General features: G+C 41.5%; 1 protein-coding gene across 2 annotated transcripts in view; it reads right to left on the minus strand.

The window, feature by feature from the left end:
* The window catches only part of Pik3cb (phosphatidylinositol-4,5-bisphosphate 3-kinase catalytic subunit beta), a 102,389-nt gene that overhangs the window by 39,273 nt on the left and 39,452 nt on the right, over window positions 1–23,664 (minus strand). Inside the window, exons 4-8 of one of the 2 annotated variants that reach the window (XM_027414260.2) lie at window positions 22,814–23,039; window positions 14,312–14,535; window positions 11,686–11,865; window positions 9,448–9,642; window positions 8,095–8,172 (exon numbers count right to left, since the gene is read on the minus strand). In XM_027414260.2, coding sequence (XP_027270061.1) covers window positions 8,095–8,172; window positions 9,448–9,642; window positions 11,686–11,865; window positions 14,312–14,535; window positions 22,814–23,039 — 903 coding nt within the window. The remainder of the gene's footprint in view (window positions 1–8,094; window positions 8,173–9,447; window positions 9,643–11,685; window positions 11,866–14,311; window positions 14,536–22,813; window positions 23,040–23,664) is intronic. The other variant, XM_027414261.2, reaches the window with a different exon arrangement.

The raw sequence follows: 23,664 nt of genomic DNA on the forward strand, positions 1-23,664 counted from the left end.
TCAACTGGTAATTAACTGAGGAATCCTACAACCCTGTCCTGTCCCCAAGTCCAGTAACTCAGTGTGATGGCTCACAAGCTATGGGAAACAAAATCATCAGTTTATTTTAGCAACTATTTAAAAGGACAGGGATGAGTAGCCCGATGATGCACCCACCAACCCAGAGTCCACGGGAACTACTGGTTAAGTTTTTATTGTTGTTGTTAATTTAATTTTATATGCATAGATGTTTTGTCTGAATATATGTCTGTGCACCCCACTAAACTGGAGTTAAAGATGGTTGTTTGCTGCCACGTGGGCACTGGGAATTAAACCTGGTCCTCTGAAAGAACAGTCAGTACTCTTAACCACTGAGCCATCCCTCTCGTCCCTGGAGTTTTGTTGTTTTAGTATTTATTTTGAATTTATGTGCATGAGTGCTTTCCCTGTCTGTATGTAAGCACACTACATGCATGTCAGGGGTTTGTGGAGGCCAAAAGAGGGCACCGGATCCCCTAGAGTCAGAGTTATGGAGGGCCATAAGCGAGTACTGGATCCCCTAGAATCAGAGTTATGGAGGGCCATAAGCGAGTACTGGATCCCCTAGAATCAGAGTTATGGAGGGCCATAAGCGAGAACTGAATCCCCTAGAATCAGAGTTATGGAGGGCCATAAGCGAGTACTGGATCTCCTAGAATCAAGAGTTATGGAGGGCCATAAGCAAGTACTGGATCCCCTAGAATCAGAGTTATGGGGGGCCATAAGGGCGTACTGGATCCCCTAGAATCAGAGTTATGGGGGGCCATAAGAGAGTACTGGATCCCCTAGAATCAGAGTTTTGGAGGGCCGTAAGAGAGTACTGGGTACTGGGTCCCCTAAACTGCAGTTAACAGACAGTTGTGAGCTGCCACATGGGTGCTCCAAAAGAGCAGCAAATACTCTTAACTGCTGAGTCATTCCCACAACTCCAAAGTAGACAAGAATAACTAAATCACTGACTACTACTGGTCATTAACTTAGTCTATAGTCTCTTGCCCAGTCTTGTGGTCATCAATTGAGACTAACAACCTACTATTCACAATTGGAGTCTCTGATAACCTGCCTTTATCCTGGAACTATGTGGGGGCTTTTCAGCTAGCAGAAAAATTCATTAATGTAACAACAAAACAAGAAGATGAAACCCCTTTACCAATATACAGACATCAAGGGTTTTTGGAAGCTCTAAGAACTAGGACTACGTCAAATTTTATAATTAAAGATGTTCTAGCCAGACATAGTGATACTCCCATGATTCCAGCACTTGAGATGTGGAGGCAGGAAGAGAGGGAGCTCAAAGCTAGCCTGTGCTACATGAGATCCTATCCGCACATCGCTCAACTTGTTCCCCTGCCCAATAATTAGGATTCTCCTATCGTTCAGGAAATGACACTGGCTTTGGAAGCTCTGTGTCAGAGACCAAATGTTAATTTGCTACATCACAATCTGTTAAGAGGCTGCTTTGCTCTGACTCAGGAGAGGAAAACAACCCAGGCATATGGTGATGGCTACATTAAACGTGCAAACACACCACATAAAGTGTTAGTGTCCCTAACTTACATATATTTCAAATGATTAGTGGTGCTGAATGTGAAACCCACATAAAAAACCACATCACAAAAGCTAGGAGGCAGTGTGATGGATGACTAAAACATGCAATACAGAAAACACCTGTATCATGTTTGGGTACAGCCAGTTTCTTGACTCCGAACGCTTACATCCTTTGCCAACATGAACAGGCTTCCCATGTTACTTCTTTAAATGGTTTTTCTGATCCTACCCTGTTCGTCTATTGAAACCCAGAGCACAAGTCTGTTAGACCTTCTGGGATTGACTCACAATCCTTGAAACCCATGCTATTCGACCCACCAAGTCTCTTCAAAATCTATTGATTAGCCTCTAAATTCACTAACATTTTCCTTAATACCATTCTGCAACTGAATTTATTTAATTTATAAAATTTAATATACTACACTCTTTAGGATTGGTTGGGGTTTTTAGCTTGTTTGGGTGTTTTGAGACAGGCTGGTCTAGAGTTCAACTTACTATGTACCAGAAGATGACCCTGAAATCTAGATTTTCCTGCCTCTACTTCTCAAGTCTTAGGATTATAGACAAGAGCCACCATGCCTCAATTAGCTTCTATTTCTTGATTCAGATTTTTGCTTAATTTGGAGACAGACCAGGCTAAATAGCCCAGGCTGGCCTGGAATATCCCCCTGCCTCAGCCTCCCAAGCAATGGGATCACAAAAGTGTGTCATCAAACAGTTTTAGCTTGTTTCTTCCTTTACATATTCTGTTTAGAATATGTGTTTGCCCGTGGTTGTAGGAACTTATTTATAACAGCTGCTTTAAATGTCTCTGTGACATTTGAATTACCTCAGCATTGCATCTGATGAGTATCACTGTCTATACAACTTGGAATTTTCTTGGTTCTTTAGTTCCAAGAGCTTCTGAACAGTACCTCAGACATTCTATTAGGCATGAAATGCTGGGTTGTGTGTGCATCCAATGCAGAGTTTATCTGAGGCATTCCAATTGAGCCTTCTCTGTCAGTTACAGTTCCAATGCTCACCAGGCCTTCAGTGTTTCTGGAGGGCTACACACACAGACAAAGACCACTACACAGACACACACAGACACACAGACACACACACACTTAAAATAAATGCTGGCTATAGCGGCCTATGCCTTTAATTTTAGCACTTGGCAGGCAGAGGCAGGTGGATCTCTGTGAGTTGAGACCACTGTAGTCTACATAATGAGTTCTGGGACAGCCAAAGCTATGCAGTGAGACACTGTTTCTAAACCAAACAAACAGAAATAAGGTTATGGGGAGTACCCTGTAGATCAGTAGGAACTTCTCTGAAAGACAAAACTTATCAAAAGAAATAGAAAGTTTTATTGCAATATAGCCTCTGAGAAAACTAACTCTTTTTTTTTAAATTTTTAAATTAACTTATGACAATTTATGTACGTATGCAATGTATTATGAACACGCAATTAAATGTTTAAATTTTTATATTACATTTATCTTGTACAAGTGCATGCATGTGTGCCAGGCTGCAATGTACAGATCAAAGGGCAACTTGCAGGAGTCAGTTCTCTCCTTCTACCACATAGGTTCTGGGAGTCAAACTTGGGTCATCAGCCTTGGTGACAAGAAAGGTTACCTGCTGAGACATCTGGCCCACCCCAAATTTAATTCTTTTACTTGTCTAAGATTAGATTTTATTATTTCTAACTCTATGGAAGTGTGTGTTTGTGTTGTGTGCATGAGAGCGCAGGTCCCTGTGGAGGACAGAGGTGTCCGTTCCCTGTGAGCTGCAGGGAGAGTGATGTCAGCCACTCAGTGCAATTGTGGGAACTGAACTGGAAAGCTCCATCCAATTTTTTTTCTCTGGCTGGCCTGGAACTTGCTATGTAGACTAGGATGACCTCTAATTCATACAAATCCACCTGCCTCTGGAATTAAGAGCTTGTGCTACCACCACCCAGCTACTCCAAATTTCTTAACCAAAGGCCTTTCCACAAAGAAAAATCAAGGATCAGATAGTCTAAAGTAAGTTCTTTCAAATATTTAAACAAGAAAAAATATCAGCCTTGCATAATTTATTTAGAAAATAGACAAAGCAGGAAGGAGGGAGGGGCTGGAGAGACAACTCAGTGGTTGAGAGCTCTTGCTGCAGTTCCTTTGAAAGGACTTGAATTACATTACCAACACCCACACAGGGTGGCTCACAACGGCCTGTAACTCTAACTTCAACAGGTTGAACACCCTCTTCCGGATTCTTGTGAGTACAGGGATACAAGTAACATTCACTTACACAGACACACAAAAGAGCTGAGTTTTGGTGGCACACAATTTTAATCCCAGTACTCTCTAGGCAGAGGCAGGAAGATCTCTGAGTTCCAGGCCTGCCTGATCTACAGAGCAAGCTCCACAACAGCCAAAGCTATATGAGAAACCCTATCTTGAAAACAAACAATCCCCCCACCTCTCAAATCAAATAAATCAGACAAGGCTGAGAGCCCTCAACTTTATCCATCTGGCCATGTCTGCCTGTCTGTGTGGCCACCTACCATCCACCCACTCAGCCACCACCCTCCATTTGCCCTCGGACCTGCACACGCCTGACATGTCACTCCACTGAACTCCGGCCTGGCCCCTTTCTTCTTATCTGGGCCAACACTATCCTCAAGTAAATGACAGACACCACATGAAAGGAAGTACATTAGCCAGACAGTACGTGCTTATAATCAAGTGTGAGGCTGAGGCAGGACGGTTACTTACTGCAAGCTCCTGCCTGGCCCACTCTCCAAAAGGAAAAGTGAGGCCAATCTTTCCCACAAACAGAAGTGAAAGCCCTAAAATATTGTCTTATAACTGGGGCATGATTTTTCTTGTGCCACAGGACTCCAGTCAAAACACTGTCTGCCAGACTTCAAACATGATCTGTGTCCTGAACACTGGGGCGTTCTCAACCTTTAAGACTCAGACAAGAACTACAGCAGCGGTGTCTCCAGCCTGTGAACTCACTCTGCAGATCTTGAGGAGGTATTGTGCTTCTAAAACCACTCAAGCCAGAAATTTCTAGTAAGTCTCCACATACGTTCATGTGCTTTTGGGCTGGAGAGAACTCAGCCACTAAAGGCTAGGCTCACAACCAAAAACACAGTTGTATGTTTTCATGTGTATGTGATTCATCTCGACAGTCACATGTAGACATGTATATTCACCTCCTTTTGGCTATTTCTCCAGAAAAACCCTCAGTAATTTGCATGCTATTATCCCTTCTGTTTATATCAGACATCCCAGCCAAGGGATTCAGGGAAGAAAGGCTGGGAAAGACGTAGTAAAGTGGTGGCTTTGTTTGTTTTTCACTTTTCATTAGAGCACCTAACCTTTATAGCAATCTGTATCAGTAGGAAATTATGTCATTATTTCACTTAACTCACTATATGATCCCATGAGATGGGAGGAGAAAGGAGAACCCAAGAAACAAAGTGGGTGGGCGGGGAAACAACATTGAGTAGCATGTTGTCAAGCGCATTTCTTCTCTCCACAAAAAATCCATCTCTACAGCTGATGGAATAGGACAAAAGCTGCGGACCTAAAATGCTAACAACTCAGTCTGCCACTAACAAAGAAATAAATCACAATGTGCTAGAGAAATATAAGGCACATACTGAGGCCTGATTAATCTTCCAGATGAAGGAACTGAATAGAAGTAAAAATGCTGCTATTACTGAACAAAAACACAGAACGACAAAAGAAGCAAAGAACTGGGGCCAGCAAGATGGCTCAGCAGGCAGTGGTGTCTGCTGCCATGCACAATGATCTCCAGGACCCACGTGGCAGAAGGACAGAACCAATATCTGCAAGCTGTCCTCTGCCTTCACATGCATACACATGTATACACACAATAATCAAATAAAATATTTTTAAAAAAGAAGTAAAGAATTGATCAGTGATGGGAGGCTTGCTTCTCATCTGCAAGGCACTGGGGGCCAATTCCCAACAGAGTTAAAAAAATAACCAATACCAAAACAAAGGAGCCATTAAATTCTCTTTGCAAGTCAGACACGGTAGCTCACAGGCAAAGAACAAGGATGCAGCCCCCTCTGTACCCACGTATATTACACATCTGTAGAGAAATAAATGGATGAAAGCACACGTGGCTAGAATACACAATGTCCCAAAGGACCTGTAGGTAGATTTGACTATGCAAACTCTGCCCACTCTTCTTTCCAGGGTCTCAAGTAAACCCAGGCTGGTTTAAAGTCTTGATCCTCCTGCCTTTACCACGTAAGTGCTGGGGTTACAGGCTCATACCACCACATTCTACCAATATGCTTGATTTCTGCTTTTCAAAATGAAATCCTTAAGAATTCTACTGAATATTTACTAATCCACAGGAATGTCTGTCTTTAAAGGTGAGTAAAACAAATTACTGAATGTTTGTTCATTAATGATGTTGTAATTTAAGAAAAGCATGGTGCAAGAGAAAGACGACACACACAGGGTTCAAGCAGAGGGTTTTTTTTTTTTATTAGGGAAAGGAAGCCCGGGCAGTGGTAGTGTATGCCTTTAATCTGAGCACTCGGAAGGCAGAAGCAGGTGGATCGCTGAGTTTGAGACCAGCCTGGTTCATAAGAGCTGGATCCAGGACAGGCTCCAAAGCTACAGAGAAACTCTATGTCTAAAAAAAAAATGTGGGGGGGGCATGGAGGGAAGCGGGAGACCTGCCTCTGGACACAGGAGCAGCAAGAGAAAGGAAAGAGGGGAAGACAGAGAGAGAGGGGAGGGAGGGAGGGAGGGAGGAGAGGGAGGGAGGGAGGGAGGGAGGGAGGGGGCAGACAGACAGAGGGAGATAAAGAGAGAGGAAGATGGGAGGTGGGCAGGGTCCTTTTAAAAGGGAACATGGTGAATAGACACAGGTGGTGCTCTTAGTGGCTGCAGTTGAGGGTGTATCCTTTCAAAACCCCAAGAACAGGTCAGCACAAATGCCTGAATACTAAAAATGACACACAACAAAAAAAAAGAAAGAAATACAACTCTAACACCCCTGCTGTGTTTATCAGTTTAAACACAGAAGATACTGGTGTGGCTTGTTGAGTTAGATTCCCTTCTGATAGCAAGAAGTCTCTATCCTATCTGTGCTTTCATATTTTGTTTTAAAAGTCACGATATGCCGGGCGTTGGTGGTGCACTCCTTTAATCCCAGCACTCGGGAGGCAGAGGCAGGCAGATCTCTGTGAGTTCGAGGCCAGCCTGGTCTCCAGAGAGAGTGCCAGGATAGGCTCCAAAGCTACACAGAGAAACCCTGTCTCAAAAAACCAAAAAAAAAAAAAAAAAAAAAAAAAAAAAAAGCACAATATACATTTTACAAAAGCTTTACCATTATTTTTGTGCAAGCACATGTGTCAGTTTGCTTGTGTGCACGTGCACATGATCATGTGTGTGCCTGTGTGAATTAAAGCACACCACAAACATACAGGCGCCCATGGAGGTCAGAAGAGGGTATTCTATAATCTAGAACAGGAGTACAGACAGCTGAGCTGTTGGTTGCTATGTGAGTGCTGGGGACTGAACCTGGGTCCCCTGCAAGAGCAGTTAGTTAAGCACTGACGCTGACCCATCTCTCTAGTCCTATGATACACTTTTTAAATTTGAAAAAATAATAAAGGCAGGGTATGGTAGCATATGCAGTTAAGAGACAGAAAGATTAGGAGTCCAAGGTCATCTTTACTACAAGAGGGAGTTTGAAGCCAGCGTGAGCTATATGAGAGCCTGTCTGGGGGAGGGGGGAGAGTCAGACTTATTGACACATGCCTTCAATCCCTGCACTAGGGAGGCAGAGGCAGGAGGATCTCTGTGAGACCAGCTGGGTCTACAGAGTGAGTTCTAGCAGGACAGCCATGGCTACACAGAGAAATGGAAGGAAGGAAGAAAAAGAAAGAAATAAAGAAAACATAATGATGAAATTTTAAATTAGAAGAAAGATACCATTAAGACAGAAAATAGGCAAATGCAAATGAGCCAGAAATACACAGTTTCAAAAGAAAAATGGAGCTGAGAACAAGATGAAGCCCTTATTTTACCAGCATCTGTAAGTTGTGCACATTTAAGCTTTACTTCTAACTCACAAGCACAGCACACATGCTTACTGCATGTGAATATCTGAGCAAGGCCGTCAGTCTGCATACAAGCTCCTCTCTGCCAATTCTGACTCTGATACCAGAATTTCCTGTGACACATACTAAGAACATTAGGCTTTCTGGTAGCTCTTTACTAGTCAAATACTCTTGAAAACTAAAATGCTATCAGGCTATTCATGCCTGCAGAGGCAGGAGATCAAGAAGTTCAAGGCCAGCCTCAGCTACATAGATAGTTTGAGGCCAGTCTGGATGAGATTCTGTCTCAAAGGAAAAACAAAAAACAAGAAACAGAGAACACTCAATAGTTTTGTAACAAGCTGCTACACTATCTTTCATAGCTGGTGGGTATGAATGAAACCACAGAACTCACAGATTGCACAAGTAAGGGCATGGGGATGGCCTTAACAAGTACTCACTTTCACAGTTTCTTCTGTGTTAAGCTTATTTCCTTTCACCAAGACAATTTGGAAAGGGTTATTGTTGTCCCAGACATGCTGTAAAGGAACAAAGGAAAGAGAGGCTTTTCAGTGAGAGAAATGATTATGACTTGACAGCTGTGGTGGCTAGTCATATGTCAACTTGACACAAGCTATAGTCATCTGAGAAAAGGGAACCTCAGTTGAGAAATTACTCCAAAAGGTTTGGCTGTAGGAACCTGTGGTGCACTTTCTAGACTGATGTGAAAGGGCCCAGCCCATTGTGGATGGAATCATCCCTGGGCTGGTAAGTCCTGAAATCTATAGAAAAGCAGGCTGAGCGAGTCATGGGAGCGTGCCACTAAGCAGCACCTCTCTGTGGCCTCTGCATCAGCTCCTGCTTCCAGGTTCCTGCCATTTGAGTTTCTGCCTTGGCTTCTCCCAATGAACTGTAACTCAGGATTTGTAAGCCAAACAAACCTTTTCTTCCCCACATTGCTTTTAGTTATGGCATTTCCTCACAGCAATAGCAATCCTAAGACACAAGTCATAGAAGACTTTCAGTTCTCACATAGGGCAAATTTATGAAAACAGAGCTCTGACCTAACAATTAAAAATCATAAATACTGCCAGACGGGGTGGTGCAAACCTTTCATCTCAGTACTCCAGAGGCAGAAGCAGGTGGTTTGAAGCCAGCCTGGTCTGGAGAGTAAGTTCTGGGACAGCCAGAAACCCTATCTTGAACTCCATCCCTCCTCCTCCCCCCAGATAACCATAAATATCAAATTAAGCATTATAACTATTAGCACTTGATTTTTGTGTATATTAATTCAAAGAAATGAAATGAGGGAGAGAGGTTAGGGAGGCCGGAAGCAAAAAGGTGATGTGCTGGCTCACATCTGTAATTCCAACACATAGGAAGCTGAGGCAGGAGGATTGCCATGGGCCTAAACTAAATAATAAGTTCCATGTCAGCCGAGTCCACAGTAAAACAATGTCTCAACCCCACACTCACCCCAAAACTGTTTTAATAGGTTAAATTAATAGAAATAAAATACACAGGACTTAGGCAGCTGAGGCAAGCTTGTCACAAGTCAGGGGACAGAGCTACAAGCAAGAGTCTGTCTAAAGAAAAGAAACAAAACTATACTTATACTTTAAATATAGAGAGAGTCTAATCTGCTAGTATTTGGTGTGGGAACACTAAAGTGCCATGTAGAAGAAAGCCCTTTTCAAGTGAATGGCGATGAACTTCTGGCAGATGTTGATTTCCACAGAAGGAGAAGTGAGCAAAGGAAGTGGGTCTGAGAGAGCAAGCTTGCAAACAGAAAAATCACATGGCTTTGGGTTTACCAAAGTGTGAGACGGGGATCTTACAGAAATAACTCGCGTTTTCTTTGGTGGTAAAGGGAGAGGAAGGTTGGAGGAGTTTCGGTTGATGGCAGCCTCTATGGCAATCATTTCTTGCTCATACATCTTCTTGATCTTGCAACATTCCACAAGGATGAAATGGGGCAGGGTCCTATTCATTACACAGTTCCGGATATACTGCAGTAGCAAAAGAGACAGATTTTTCAGGCAAACACTTAAAACAAAGGAAATCAATCTGTACAACACTATACTAAATGTACAGTACAGGTAAGTTACATAATTCAGTATCAAGAATATAATCATTTGAAATCACAGGAAGGCTAGAGATGACTCAGTGGTTACTGGCTGCTTGTCCAGGGGACCTGCTCGGGATTCCCAGCACCCACATACTGTTTCACTCTAACTTCAGGTCCAGGGGATCCTGCATCTACTTATGGCATCCATGGGCACTGAATGCAAAAGGTGCAATCCATACACATGGGCAAAACACCCATACACATATAATAAAAATAATTTTAAAAACATTACAACACAAGAGCCAATGACATGGCTCATTGGGTAAAGAGCCACATTTATGCTTGAGCTACATGGTGGTGGGAGAGGAACAACTCCCATAGATTGTTCCCTGATCTCCACAAGCACACCCTGGTGCACACAAACACACACAAAATAAGTAAATGAAAATGCAATAAAATCGCAACACAGCTGACGTGGTGGTGCATCGTGAGGAAGCTAAAGTCAGGGACCACAAGTTTGAGGTCAGTTAGCCCAGTATGAGCAATATGGAGACCCTATCTGGAAGTAGACCTGCCTAGCAGGTACAAGGAACTCAGTCTAATCACCAATATCAAACAAACAATCAAACAGTCAACAACAAAATCCCACATAAAATAGCTACTGCTAATTGAGCACCTCATTACTAATTACTAGGAACCAAGAGAGATGCATACATTGTGGTTCTTCTGAAGAGCTCCACTTCACAGTTCACAGCCATGATGAGAACCAGAAAGGGATAACTCATACACCTGCATCTCTAAGACCCAAATATAAACTGATTTGTCTGGTGCCCAGGTCACAGTTTGGCCAATTAGCAACAACAAAAGAAACAAAAAACTAAAAGAATCTTTTCTTTTTAAAATGTATTATTATTCTGTGTACATGTATAATGTATGTGTGTGGGTTTGCATACCACGGCTAACATATGGAGGTCAGAGGACAATTCTATGGAATCATTTCTCTTTTTCCACCTTTATGAGTTCCTGGGATTGAACTCAAGTACTCAGTATTACTCAGCAACCAATTTCACCTGCTGAGCCATCTTACTGGCCCTTAAAAAAAACTTTTACTTTTTCTACAAGATGCTTGCAAGTATCTATTTAACAAATACTTTTTTTTACTTCCTCCAGAATATATCACTTAAATCATATGTTTGTGATGGGGCAAGTCCTTCTATATTTATCTTATTGGTTGTTAAATAAAGCACTGATTGGCCAATGAGGCAGAAAGACAGGTGGGACTAGGAGTCAAGGAGGATTCAGGGAAATGTAAAAAGAAGTCTTGTGATACAGGCAGGAAGTGACATAGCAGGCAGACTCATATATAAGCAGAGACAAGCAGGAAGTCGTTCTCTTGCACTTCCTCTTCCTCCTGCTCTCTTCTCTACAGAGCAGCCATGTTATCCCAGAAGATAAGTCTTATAAGATATATAGATTTGTGATAATTAAGACTGAGCTAGCATATAAGAAATCCTAGTCAATTGGCCAGCAGCATTGTGAACTAATATAAGACTCTGTGTGTTATTCTGGGTGCCCATGTGGCGGTGGGGCTCGGGTGGATGGAGGAAAGACTTATTGTTACATGTTTGCATAAAGAAATAGTAAGTAGCTATGTATAACAAACAGTGTTAGGAATTCAAAATGCTATAGGAAAATGTTGAGCACTGATATAATCCACAAGTACAGTGCAAACACACAGACACACATTCACATGTACAATCATTGTGCTCAATGCAGACATAACTAGGAAAAACAGGCAAACACTTGCCCAAAACTTAGTAATGATTACTTAGGGGCAGGATCCAGTAATAGATGTTTAATATGTAATTCTGCAAAGATTTCTGTGGCTTCCAAACACTCAGTCACAGACACTTCATGAAAGATGAGGAAGTTAGAGACACCATGTATACTGTTCATCTAATGAACGGTCAGTCAAAATACATACCTGGAACTGAATTAGTGGATGTTCTCCAAATACATACTCCACTCTGCCACTGACTTGTAACACACAGTCATAGGGGCTAACTTCATCTTCATTTCCGTGAATAGTCAAGCGTTTCTGGATTGCCAATTCATTTATTTTTATAGGCGTCAAATTGGGAGACACTTGAAAACTAAATACATCCTAAAAAGAAAGAAGGCAGAAAACATGCTAGATTTTATGCTTGGCTAAACACAATTGTGCTCAAAGTTTATAACAAAATGAACAATGATAATGTGAGTTTGCAGACACCCTTTGTGCTTTATAGTCCAGTAAACTATTCTATATGCTAAACATGTACACAGATATTTGTTTTCTGATCATTTGTAAGTCATGTTCCTGTATTCTGAGTGTCACAGCTCCCAAGGGAAAATTAGTATTTAGCTAAAGCTGCTTGCATGGTGGCATCCTCCTATAATCCCAACACTTAGGAGGTAGAGTCAGGAGATCAGGAGGTCGGGCCAGCCTGGATACTTTCCATCTGTATACTAACTTCACTCTTTGGAGAATACACTGGTCATTTTAAAAACAAATATTCCTTGAGGTGCTTCCTGGTTTTATGAAAATAAAACAATGTGATTGATATATATGGCTGTTTACTATTTCTTTATACAAACATATTATTTAAATGTCATAATCATTTGTTTTGTTTCAAAGAAAAAAAGCCCACATCAAAAGTTAATAGGTAATAGGCCAGTGGATGGTGTCCTATTATTACATAATCTGGGGCCAAGGGTACAGCTCAGCAGCAGCCTACTCACCTAGCATGATGGCCTGATTGTCTTTTATTGTTGTTGTTCGTTTTGTTTTTTTCAGTTTTAGACAGAGTATCTCTGTGTAGCCTTGGCTGTCCTGAATCTAGCTCTGTAGACCAGGCTGGCCCTGAACTCAAGAGTTTTGCCTGCTTCTGCCTCTAGAATTAAAGGTGTACATTAGTAGGCCATGGCCTACATTCTGATGTCCAGCACAGAGAGAGAGAGAGAGAGAGAGAGAGAGAGAGAGAGAGAGAGAGAGAGAGAGAGAGAGAGAGAGATAGTGTGTGTGTGTGTTTTTGGGATGTGGAATCTGTATTAGTAGTTGGCAAGAAAAATATCCATACCTTATTACTGATTAAGCCATAAATTAATGATTTCTGTCCAGTTTTACAGAGAGAGAGAGAGAGAGAGAGAGAGAGAGAGAGAGAGAGAGAGAGAGAATATGCCATTGGGGAATTGAACCTATGGCCATGTGTATACTAGATAAATGCCCTACTTCTGAGCTACACAAACACCAACCAAAACAAAAACGGGTTAGAGCTATAGTTCAAGTGTTGGCCTGGCGGGCATGAAGCCATGGACTCAAACCTCAGTGATGCATAAACCAGGCTAGCATGTATACCTGTAATGCCAGTATTGGAGAAAAGGAGATAGGAAGATTAAAGGTTAAAAGCCATTCATGACACCTGCCTGAAAAAAGTAAATATAAAAGAAAGAAAATGGAGGGAGGGGAGATCATGCTGACTAGGCTTCTTCTTTTTCTCTACTGTTTAAAGTATCTGGAGATGGCTCAGCAGTTAGGAGCACTGGCTGCTCTTCTAGAAAACCTGGGTTCAATTCCCAGCACCACATAGCTGTTTATAACTACAGTTCTGGGGGATCCAATATCCTCTTCTGGCCTCTGTGGCATACATGTAGTGCACACGCAGGCAAAACACTCATACGTGTACAATAAAATTAAAATATCTCATAAATGTTTTCATTGTTTTAGAACTGTAAAAAGCAGTTAAACAGTTCAGTTTGACAACTCCTTTCTGTACTATTATAACTTATAGAAAAGTGCTTGTTTGTGTTTGTTTTTTAGACAGTCCTATGTAATTATAAACTAAGTCCATTGACTCTACATTTTGGGGGGGTATAAAGAATATAATTTATAATTATTTTCTAATATCCAAAACCAAAGAAAATTAGAAGTATTTATGATATTCCTCATGGATGTACTTATAGAAGGAAGTAACTTAGATTCTTAGTCTTTAAACTTAACAGTCCAAATTTTAAGAAAATATACAAAGAGGAACGTTAACACTCTAATAAATATCCCACATCAACTTACTTAAATTTGCAAATAATTAAATTTGAGAATTCGAATTCATTTGCAAGTATTTTGCTGAGAATTATTATTCCTTTGTTTGTAAGGAATATTGATCCAAAATTTTCTTTTTGTTGATTCTTTGTATGGTTTTGGTATCAGGTTGACAGTGATTTCATAAAAAGAATTAGGAAATGCTCCTTCAATATCTATTTGGTGAACTAATTTGGAGATTGTTGACATTAATTCTTCTTGGGTAGAATTCTGCCCAGAATCCATCTGGTCCTGGGCTTTTTTTTGGTTGAAAGACTTAATCACTGCTTCTATTTCACTACAGGTTATGGGCTTGTTTGAAATGGAGAATAAGCACTTAATTACCACAATACTGCAATATTTTAAAGTGACTCTACAAGGTTTTTTTTTGTTTTTGTAGTAGTGCTTTCTAAGCAAGAAGTGCTTCTAAGAACATAGCAGCAGTCTGGAAAAATCAGAGGCTAATTATAAAATCATAATAATCAAACACTACCTGGCTATTTTCAAAATGCACAGCCACGATCAGCTTCCCTCCATACAGTTTATCTTCCAAGTTCTCCAGGACAGATGCCTCATGCTCCGGTGGATACGTGTGCTTTAGCCAGTCAATCCAAGACAACCCCACTAGGGACTGAATCTTGTCCTCGCTGAATTTGCGCATTTTTCTTCTAAATTCATTCACTTCAGGATCCTTCAAGGCATCAAATTCATGAAGACCTAAAGAAATTTGTAAAGACATCATTTTTTTAGTACATAATAATTTTTTGAAAAAGAACACAAAATGTCTTCAATGTAAACTAAAATAACTTGGATATTTGTCTTTTGCCAAGCAGACAAAAAAGATGACAAACACAGGCAAAATAAGTCTCAAGTATGAAATACACATGCTGTTGGATCTCTAAAACACACAAATTACAATATTATGCAGAAGTTCAGATGGGTTACCAGTGTCACAACCATGAAAACTGGGCATGGAGGCACATCTGTAATACAGGTAAAATTTGTGGAGTGGAGGCAAGACAGCTGCTACAAGTTTCAGGACAGCCAAGGTCAAAGAGTAAACATGTATACACTCACAAAAGTACAAATGTATAGTAAAAAAATGAATACCATAATACACAATTTAAAACCACATGATAAATGGGCCAATAGATTTTCCTGGATAGACTTACACCTGTTAAAAACAATACATTTGAACTCCCAGAAGGTGTATGTCTAACCAGCCACATATGCCCCAGGATAGTATGTGTCTCAACACAAAACATTTGGGGGGTGGGAACGTCTGCGTGGTTCTTGACCATAAACTCTGTAGGTGATAACATCATGTCGGCTACAATGGAAGTTTTAGAGTGCACGGTTAACATTCTTCTATTGCTAGATAATATCAATAATACTGATGGATACCACGGGGAGGAAACAGAAATGAGTACCTAGTAACCAAAACCAAAATCTTACTACAAACTATGTCTAATCGACCTCTTTCTGTGGAATTTGGGGGTGTGGGGAATATTTGAGAGAGGATTTTACCACATGGTCAGGCTGCTCTCAAATTCAAATTCAAGGCAATCCTCATGCCTTGGCCTGACGGCTAAACCTGCTAGATACACTGCCATACCCAGCTCTAAAATGCCTTTTCATTTAAATGTCTCTTAAGTTGTCTACCTGCCTCAGTTTTTGCAGCCATCAACTAATCCTAGCCCTCAGCATCTTTCCTTGGAGCAACTAATACAACTTTTTCATGGATTGATTTGTTGAACCCTTTTAAATGAGAAGTTACATAAGTTTGTTTGCTGAAAGGATAGACACATACATGAGTGCACACACACGCTCATCAGAAGACAGTTTGTGGGAGTTGGTCTCTCCTTCTACCATGTGGGTACCAGGAATCAACCTTAGGTTGTGAGCTTAGTGTCTGATGCCTTTACTCACTAAGCAGCCTCGTAAGCCTTCCACTTGAAGGCCTAACCTCTCCAATGTTACAGTTTGAACAAGCTTTCTTAAGTGCTAATCTGATCATGCTACTTCCCATTAAATTCTTTCAATAGAAAATTTCCCAGATGGGGCTGGAGAGATGGCTCAGCTGCTAAGAGTGTGCACTGTTCTTGCAGAAGACCAAGTATGCACACAGCACCCACACTGTGTGTGGGGGGAGGGGGTGTTCACAATTACCCGGACCTCCAGCTCCAGAGAACTGGACGCCCTCTTTTAGCCTTCACTGGCCCCGCATTCTCGTACACATACCCAAACCCAAACACAGAATTTAAGAATAAAAATAAACTTCTTTTAATTTCCCAGGAAGCTGAGTGAGACCAGCGTCCAAGCCACTAACTGGGCCAAGAGAATGTTCACAGAACCCAATGCAGGTGAACTCCAGAGGACTAAGACAGTACTCCAGTCCTCAGCTCTAGCACAGGCCTCTGGAATGTCACTACCCTCTTTGGAAAGGTTTTATTGTGTGAATGTTTAACTTTTGCCCATTCTCTTGAATTACCAGGAAAAAAAAATTCCAGCTCAACCAAGATAAAATGAATCCTTCCACACTGACGAACATTCCAGGTCAGTTTGCTCCACTAAAATTACATGTAGAATTTAAGGCACCATAGCAGATACGGTATCCTCCATGTCTTCCAAGTTCAGACATGTCACTGGATCTGAGGGGGTAATGGTAGGAGTACTGGTTTTGGAGATATTCTTGAAGATCCATAGCAAAGTGAACTAATGAGACAAGCATGCTTCTCTGCAGAGCAGTAACTGTCCACTGTGGAGCGGCGGGCTGCTCATGAATGAGAGGCTGCGTTTGGTCACTGTCTTTGTTAGAATGATACATGAAAAGGAAGTGTGTGTGGGGGGGGTTCTGAGCTACTGTGCACCAGCAAATTAGTCTTTGCTACTTACCCGTGGGGCCTCTTTCAACAACCATTATCAAGTCTCCTTATCCTCTGAGAGGCCACTTTTCAGATTCCATTCTCTTTTGCTCACCTTTCCTATAACCCCGTTCACCGGCAAAACTCCTCCTCAGCACTGACGCCTGTCTAGAATTACACACTCCCAGCAGCCTTCCTCCAGTCACCAGTGAACTTAAGACAGCAGCTTGAGACTGGGCTGTCTGCTTGCCCATCCATCATGTCCCACAGTGGGGTCCATACAGCACGACTGTAGTTCCAAGTACAAAGATTCAACACACACTGAAGAATGGAAATCACTATTGACCTCGTAATAATTTCTTTAACATGTATGTGTGAGGGTTTATGCACATGTGTGTACATGTATGCAAGTGAGGGCCATCGAACAGTTTCAGGTGTTATTCTCAGCAACATCCTCCACCTTCCTTTGAGACACCATCTGTCACTGCTCTGGAACTCACTAATTAGGCTAGACTGGGCAGCCAACAAACTTCATGATCCTCCTGTCCCTGAGTCTTGAGTGCTGGGATTTCAAGCATTTGCTCAGCATTTTGTTGCTGTTTGTTTGTTTGTTGAAACAGAGTCTCTCTATGTAGTCCTGGCTGTCCAGGAACTTGCTATGTAGACCAGGGTGACCTCAAACTCACAGATCTTCCTTCCATGCCTGTCTCCCAGTGCTGGGATTAAAGGCATTCACAACAACACCTGGTCTATGTATATATACTTTTTATGAATTTTGAGAACCACTACAAAATCAAATTTGGGGGCCAGTAGGCTGGCTTGGTAAATAAAGATGCATGCTGCCAAGGCTGATGGCCCGAATTTGATTCCTTGAACCCATGTGATAAAAGGAGAGAATGCACCCCCACAACTTGTTTTTCCACCTCTACATGTGCACAGACAAGCACACACATAAATAAATGCAAACAAAAGAAGTGAATTCAATTTTGGAGCAAGTGAGATGGCTGAGTGAGTGAAAGAGCTTGCTGCACAGGATGAATGTTCTGAGTTCAATCCCCAGAACTCACAGAAGGAGAGAAGCAGTTTGACAGCTATCCGCTGACTCCACATGTGCACTGTGCACTCATGAATCCACACACTTACAACAAGGATTTAATAGCGTAAAAATTAAGGGCTAAGGCTAAGCATAGTGGCATACTTAAAAGCATAGTAAAAGCAGGTGGAGTCCAAGTCCAACCAGCATGTTTTACATAATAAGTTCCAGTTTACTGCAGGCAGGACATAATAATAATAGTAGTAGTTATTATTATTATTATTATCTAAATGGGGGAAGAGGCAAATGTCTATAATCTGAGCAATTTAGAAGGTAAAGGCAGGACTATCTCAAATTAAGGACAGCAAGGTCTAGATAGGCTGGTTCCAGGTCAATCTGAATAGTATAGCAAGACCCTGTCTCAAAAATAAAACTACTATGTGCTAGTGTTCTTGGTACCAGAAGGCACTCTGCATGCTACACTGATCCAGCTACAAGCCCTTCAATCTATAATTGTGTCCAGCTTGCAAAGCAAGCTAGGGCAATGGTAAGCACAAAGTTTGTAGATAACCAATCAATATCTTATCTGATTTAAGGCACCCTTCATGAGATGGATCCCATACCCAGTACTGCTTGGATGACCAAGAACCTGGGACTAGATAGTCCAGGGACCTAGAGGAAAACCAAATACTACTGTTTTACTAAAGGAGCATAGCATGAAAATGACTCCTAATTATAGTCTGCTATACTCATAGACCAATGCCTTGTCCAGTCACCATCTGAGAAGCTTCCTCCTGCAGCAGATGGGAACAGACAATATGCAGAGAGTAAAAGACCTTGAACACCCAACCCTAAACAGGATCCTTCCATCAAATCCCTCCCCTCAGGCACAGAGAACCCTGCAGAAAACATGGGTGGAAAAGAGTACAAGGGGATAGAGGACACCAAGGAAACAAGGCCATCTAAACACAGCAGGTCATGTGAACCCAGAGACTGAGGCAGCAGGCATAGGGCTTGCTCAGGTCTATACCAAATGGGGACCTACAGCTAGGAGGAGAAGTGGACACATGCCACCATCCCAAACCCAGAGCTATTTCCAACTGTTAACTACTTGCAAATGAAAAAAATAATTTCCTATGCCAGACAGTGGTGGCACAAGTCTTTATTCCCAGCACTCAGGAGGCAGAGGCATGCAGAGCTTTGTGAGTTCAAGACCAGTCTAGTGTAAGTTCCAGAGCAGAGCAAGTTCCAGAATGGTCCAAAGCTAAACAGAGAAACACTGTCTCAAAAAACAAACAAACGAAAAAATTAGTTTTCTACAAGAAGTCTCACTGGAGAAACAAACCACTTTTAAGGGTAGGCCCCACGCCCAACAGTAAACGGCCAACACAAAACAAATTGAACGGCATCTTTATCTTTGGAGGTTCTTTGTTGTGTCAGGGCCTTTTCTTTAAGCCTTACAAGTCCTTTGTGTGCATTTTATGGGATTCCTGTGGGTGGGAGCATGTGTCTCTGTGTTTATTTGTGCTGCTTGTGCTTTTTCTTGGGCTCTTTTCCTTCTGTTTGTTTTATCCTATTCTAATTGGTTGTTTTGCTTTATCTTATTATATATTTTATTATTATCCTTTAGATGCCTTTTTGTTTTCTAACAATACAGAAAGGGGGTGGCTTTGGATGGGAGGGGTGGTAGGGAGGAACTGGGAGGAGTGGAGGGCATAATTAGAATGTTACATGAAAAACATGTTCTTTTAATAAAATATAATTAGTCCTTAAAACTTTAGAAATTATAAAAATTAATAAAAGTTTGGGGCTGGAGAATGACTTAGAAATAATGATGCCTAACATTTATGGGGCTTTAGGTTTCATTACATGGACTACTACTGACAGGAAAAACAAGTGCCATGAATAACTTAGGTTAAGTAATTTAAACTTAATTTTCTATATGCCTTCTCCTAGGAAAAGACAGAAAACAGTGCATGATGTATAGACAAATATTATATTTAAAAAGCATGAGAAAACAGTTTGGTCACACTAAAAATATTACTAAATACATACCGCCAGGCAAGCTATCGAGTGACCAGTCTCAGTCAGGACTAGTGAGTGTGGCCATGGGAGGCTCAAGCAAGCCAAGAGCTGCAGACCAGCCTGGGCAAGATACTTAACCCAGTCCCAAACAAAACAAAACCCCAACCATGGCTAGGGGAGGTCACTGTGTGATGACGCTGGGGTCTGAACCCAGGGCCTGGCACATCTCAGTTCAGCGTTCAACCGTTGGGCTACATTCACAGCTCTCTTCTGAAATGTTTATTCTGAGACAAGCTCTCACCAACTTGCAAGGCAGCCTTAAGGCTTCAACTTGTGATCTTTCTTCCCTGGCCTCTCAAGCATCTGAGATTACAAACCTCCGAAACCAGACTCAGCTCAAAAGCTCTCTTCAGACTGCTGATCAACCCCGTCTGGCTGTGATTCCATTTCACAGGGTACTGTAGAAAACAAGGCAGCAAAGCATGCCCTTTCACGGGAGGGGCCCCTTCACGGGAGGGAGCAGGCAGAGCAAACAGGAGCTCTAAATAATTATTTAGAATGAATGGTAAAGAAAATGTCAAGCACATTACCCTAGAGGAAACAGTATTTTTAGCCTGCTCAGGGCAGTTCTGCTGTAAAAGTTCTATTGTTTTCTTTGGACAGAGAAGGCAGCAACCTTGTTCCTGAAGTTAAACTGAAGTAATTGTTTATTGTTTTCTCAGGAGGCATGACCTCACCCAGCCCTGGATCCAGTCATTATGGACAGAGCGGCAACTGCATACACCAGACTCCGTAGGTATGAAGAAGAGTGAGGACTCTTTCTAAAGCACAGACTTCCTATATAAAAACCACCTTCCAACATATGAGAGCTCAGAGAACTGCCAGATCCGCTAAAATGCAAAATTTACAGAACAGCTAAGAGCATGTAAACTGCTTAATTGTGCCATAAACACTGTTCATATCTTGGTCAACCTGCAGAGCACATTACACAAAACACAGATGCAATAAGCCACAAGACACTGCATGAGATGTAGCATCGACTGTTTTCTATCAGACTGGTGTGCTGTAGTTGGGTAAAGGATGCCAGATGGGAAGACAACACTCAGCTCAGTCACACTGTAGATAAATCCTAAAGACATGCTTTATCGAGTATATCATGTAATATTTGTATTTCCTAAATTTGGTGAACTTAATGATGGCTAGTTAATCCACATCTGAGATTAAAATGACCATTAAGAGTAATCTAAGTTTGGGCCTACAGGATGGCTTAGTGGGTAAAGATGCTGGCCATCAAAGCTGAAGACCTGAGTTCAATCCCACGCACCCATGCAGACAGTGTTAAGCAAACATCAAAATAGATAAATAAATGCAATAAAAAATTTGGGGTGCTAGATAAGCACCTTACGAGTTATCCCCTGACCAAGAAAAGCTAACAAAAAGGGGGTGGTACTATACTATGTTACTGTAGTGAATCTTGCCAAAGCAGGTAGTCAAATCCAGCTCCAGGGGAGTATCTGTTTTGGGATTAATCTTCGAGTAACCCCATGTAGTTCCTAAATGGGATCAGCACTTTCTCTAAAGTACTGACAGACATTAAATCTTGTCTGCTAAAACTTCTATAGCAGGAGAGAATTAATTCCTCTATGTTCTTAACTTTCTCCATCACTTTTCTTTTCCTTTTTTTTTTGGGGGGGGCAGGGTCTTGTGTAGCCCTTGGCTGGTCTTACCATGCCTTGTATTGGAGGATGACTTTGAACCCCTGACCCTTCCAGGATAGTCATCCTTCCAGGGCCCAGGGATTCATGAATCCTAGGCAAGCTTCTACAAAACGAGCTACATCTCCAGCCCCTCAAAATAATTTAAGGAATCATAGATACAGCTTTATTTGATACAAAGATAACTTCTAGTTAGTTAAAAATAACCAGTAAGCTGGGTGTTGGTGGCGCACGCCTTTAATCCCAGCACTCGGGAGGCAGAGGCAGGCGGATCTCTGTGAGTTCGAGGCCAGCCTGATCTCTAGAGTGAGTGCCAGGATAGGCTCCAAAGCTACACAGAGAAACCCTGTCTCAAAAAACCAAAAGCCAAAACAAAATAATAATAAAAAAAAAAACAGTAAAAGAGCAAAAATTTGCCAAGAACATGAATTGATTTATAGAAACATCAATCAACTTATGGTCTTAACTGGTAAATGACTATACATAAAATAAGTTAGTATTATGAGGGAATTATGTGTAGTTTATAACAAAAAGTAAAATAAAAACCATTTTTAGGAAAGGGTTTCTCAACCAAGTAACACAGTGTATGCCTCCAATATCTGTACCCACAAGGCTGAGGCAGGGAGATGGCAATTTCAACCTTTCTGTCTGTCTGTCTGAGACAGGGTTACACTATGTATCCCTAGCTGGCCTGTACCATGCTATGTAGACCAGTCTGGCCTCTAAGTGCTGGAATTAAAGGTATGCATCATCACTTCAGTGGACAATAATTTCAAGACCTCACCCAGTCTGCATAGTAAGACAGGAACCAATCTGGGCCATTAACACCATGTATTGGGGAATTTCTCAAATTATCTGTGGTAAAGAAATAGTTATTTCTGTAAAATAAAAATTAATCAAATCAAAATTAAAAAAAAAAAACAAATCAAGGGCTGGAGAGATGGCTCAGAGTTAAGAGCACTGACTGCTCTTCTAGAGGTCCTGAGTTCAATTCCCAGCAACCACCATGGTGGCTCACAACCATCCGTTATGAGATCTGGTGCCCTCTGCTGATGTGCAGATAGATATACATGGAAGCAAAATGTTGTATACATAATAAATAAAAAAATTTAAAAAAAATCAAAAGAAAAAGACATGTAAAATGCAAGCCCTTGAATACTGTGGCAATATCACATTGCTAGAGATATGTCTAAATATTCAACCTTCAGTTCTCACAGACTTTATTCTCAAACCTTGAACATATTAATAACAGTTCATGAACAAAATGTTAAAAATATTATCTTAGAATGTACTTACATGTTAACACATAGAACAAAGATAATAATGCTGAGAATTCGTACTGAAAACTTTTAAATTACCTTTTCCTATAAGGACTCCAATTTTTGAGTCCAATTTTTCTGCTGGGTCACAACTTCTAGTCACTAGTTTTAGAACTGGAAGAAAAGGTCTGACATCACAAAGTCTCCGAGTTTCATCTTCAAGTTCCTCATATACAGCAGTCTGATTCACACATGCAAACATGTAGGAGTCAATGTCCATAAGGAGGTTAAACATTGGGTAATTGTGAACGTGCTTCCATAACATCTGCAGGGAAAAACATTAAGACATCACCTGGAATACTGGCACATGTATACAAAGACACATATACAAGGATGCACACTGCCGCAATTTGTGTCCAAACTCATGGGGCTAGAGATGACTCAGCAACCGAGAAGACCAGCTGAGAGGGATGGTAGTCCGTGCCTTTGATCACAATAATTGGAAGGCAGAGACAGGGGGATCTCTGTGAGTTCCAGGCTAGCCTGGTCTTCAGAGTGAGTTCTAGGACAGCCAGTGCTAGAGAAACCCTTAAGGGGGCTGGGGGTTGGGAGGACACTGGCTGCTCTTTCAAGAGTCAGGTTCAAGCACCAGTGCCCCACACTGCAGCTCACAAAAACTTTAGTCCCAGAGGATCTGATGCCCTCTTCTGGCCTTTGCAGACACTGCAAGCATGTTATACATAGACACACATGCAGACAAAACACCCGTAAATATGTATTTGGAAAAAGTCAAACCTCATAGAGAAGCTATATGTTTAGCAGTAAGGACCTGTCAATTGAATTATGGATTATAATAAGATAACGAAAACAGAAATAAAACCTGACTTGAAGACGGGCACATGCCTTTAATCCCAGCACTCAGAGGCAGAGGTAGGTGGATTTCTAATTTT

The sequence above is a fragment of the Cricetulus griseus genome, chromosome 4, assembly GCF_003668045.3.
Source record: "Cricetulus griseus strain 17A/GY chromosome 4, alternate assembly CriGri-PICRH-1.0, whole genome shotgun sequence".
NCBI lineage: Eukaryota > Metazoa > Chordata > Mammalia > Rodentia > Cricetidae > Cricetulus > Cricetulus griseus.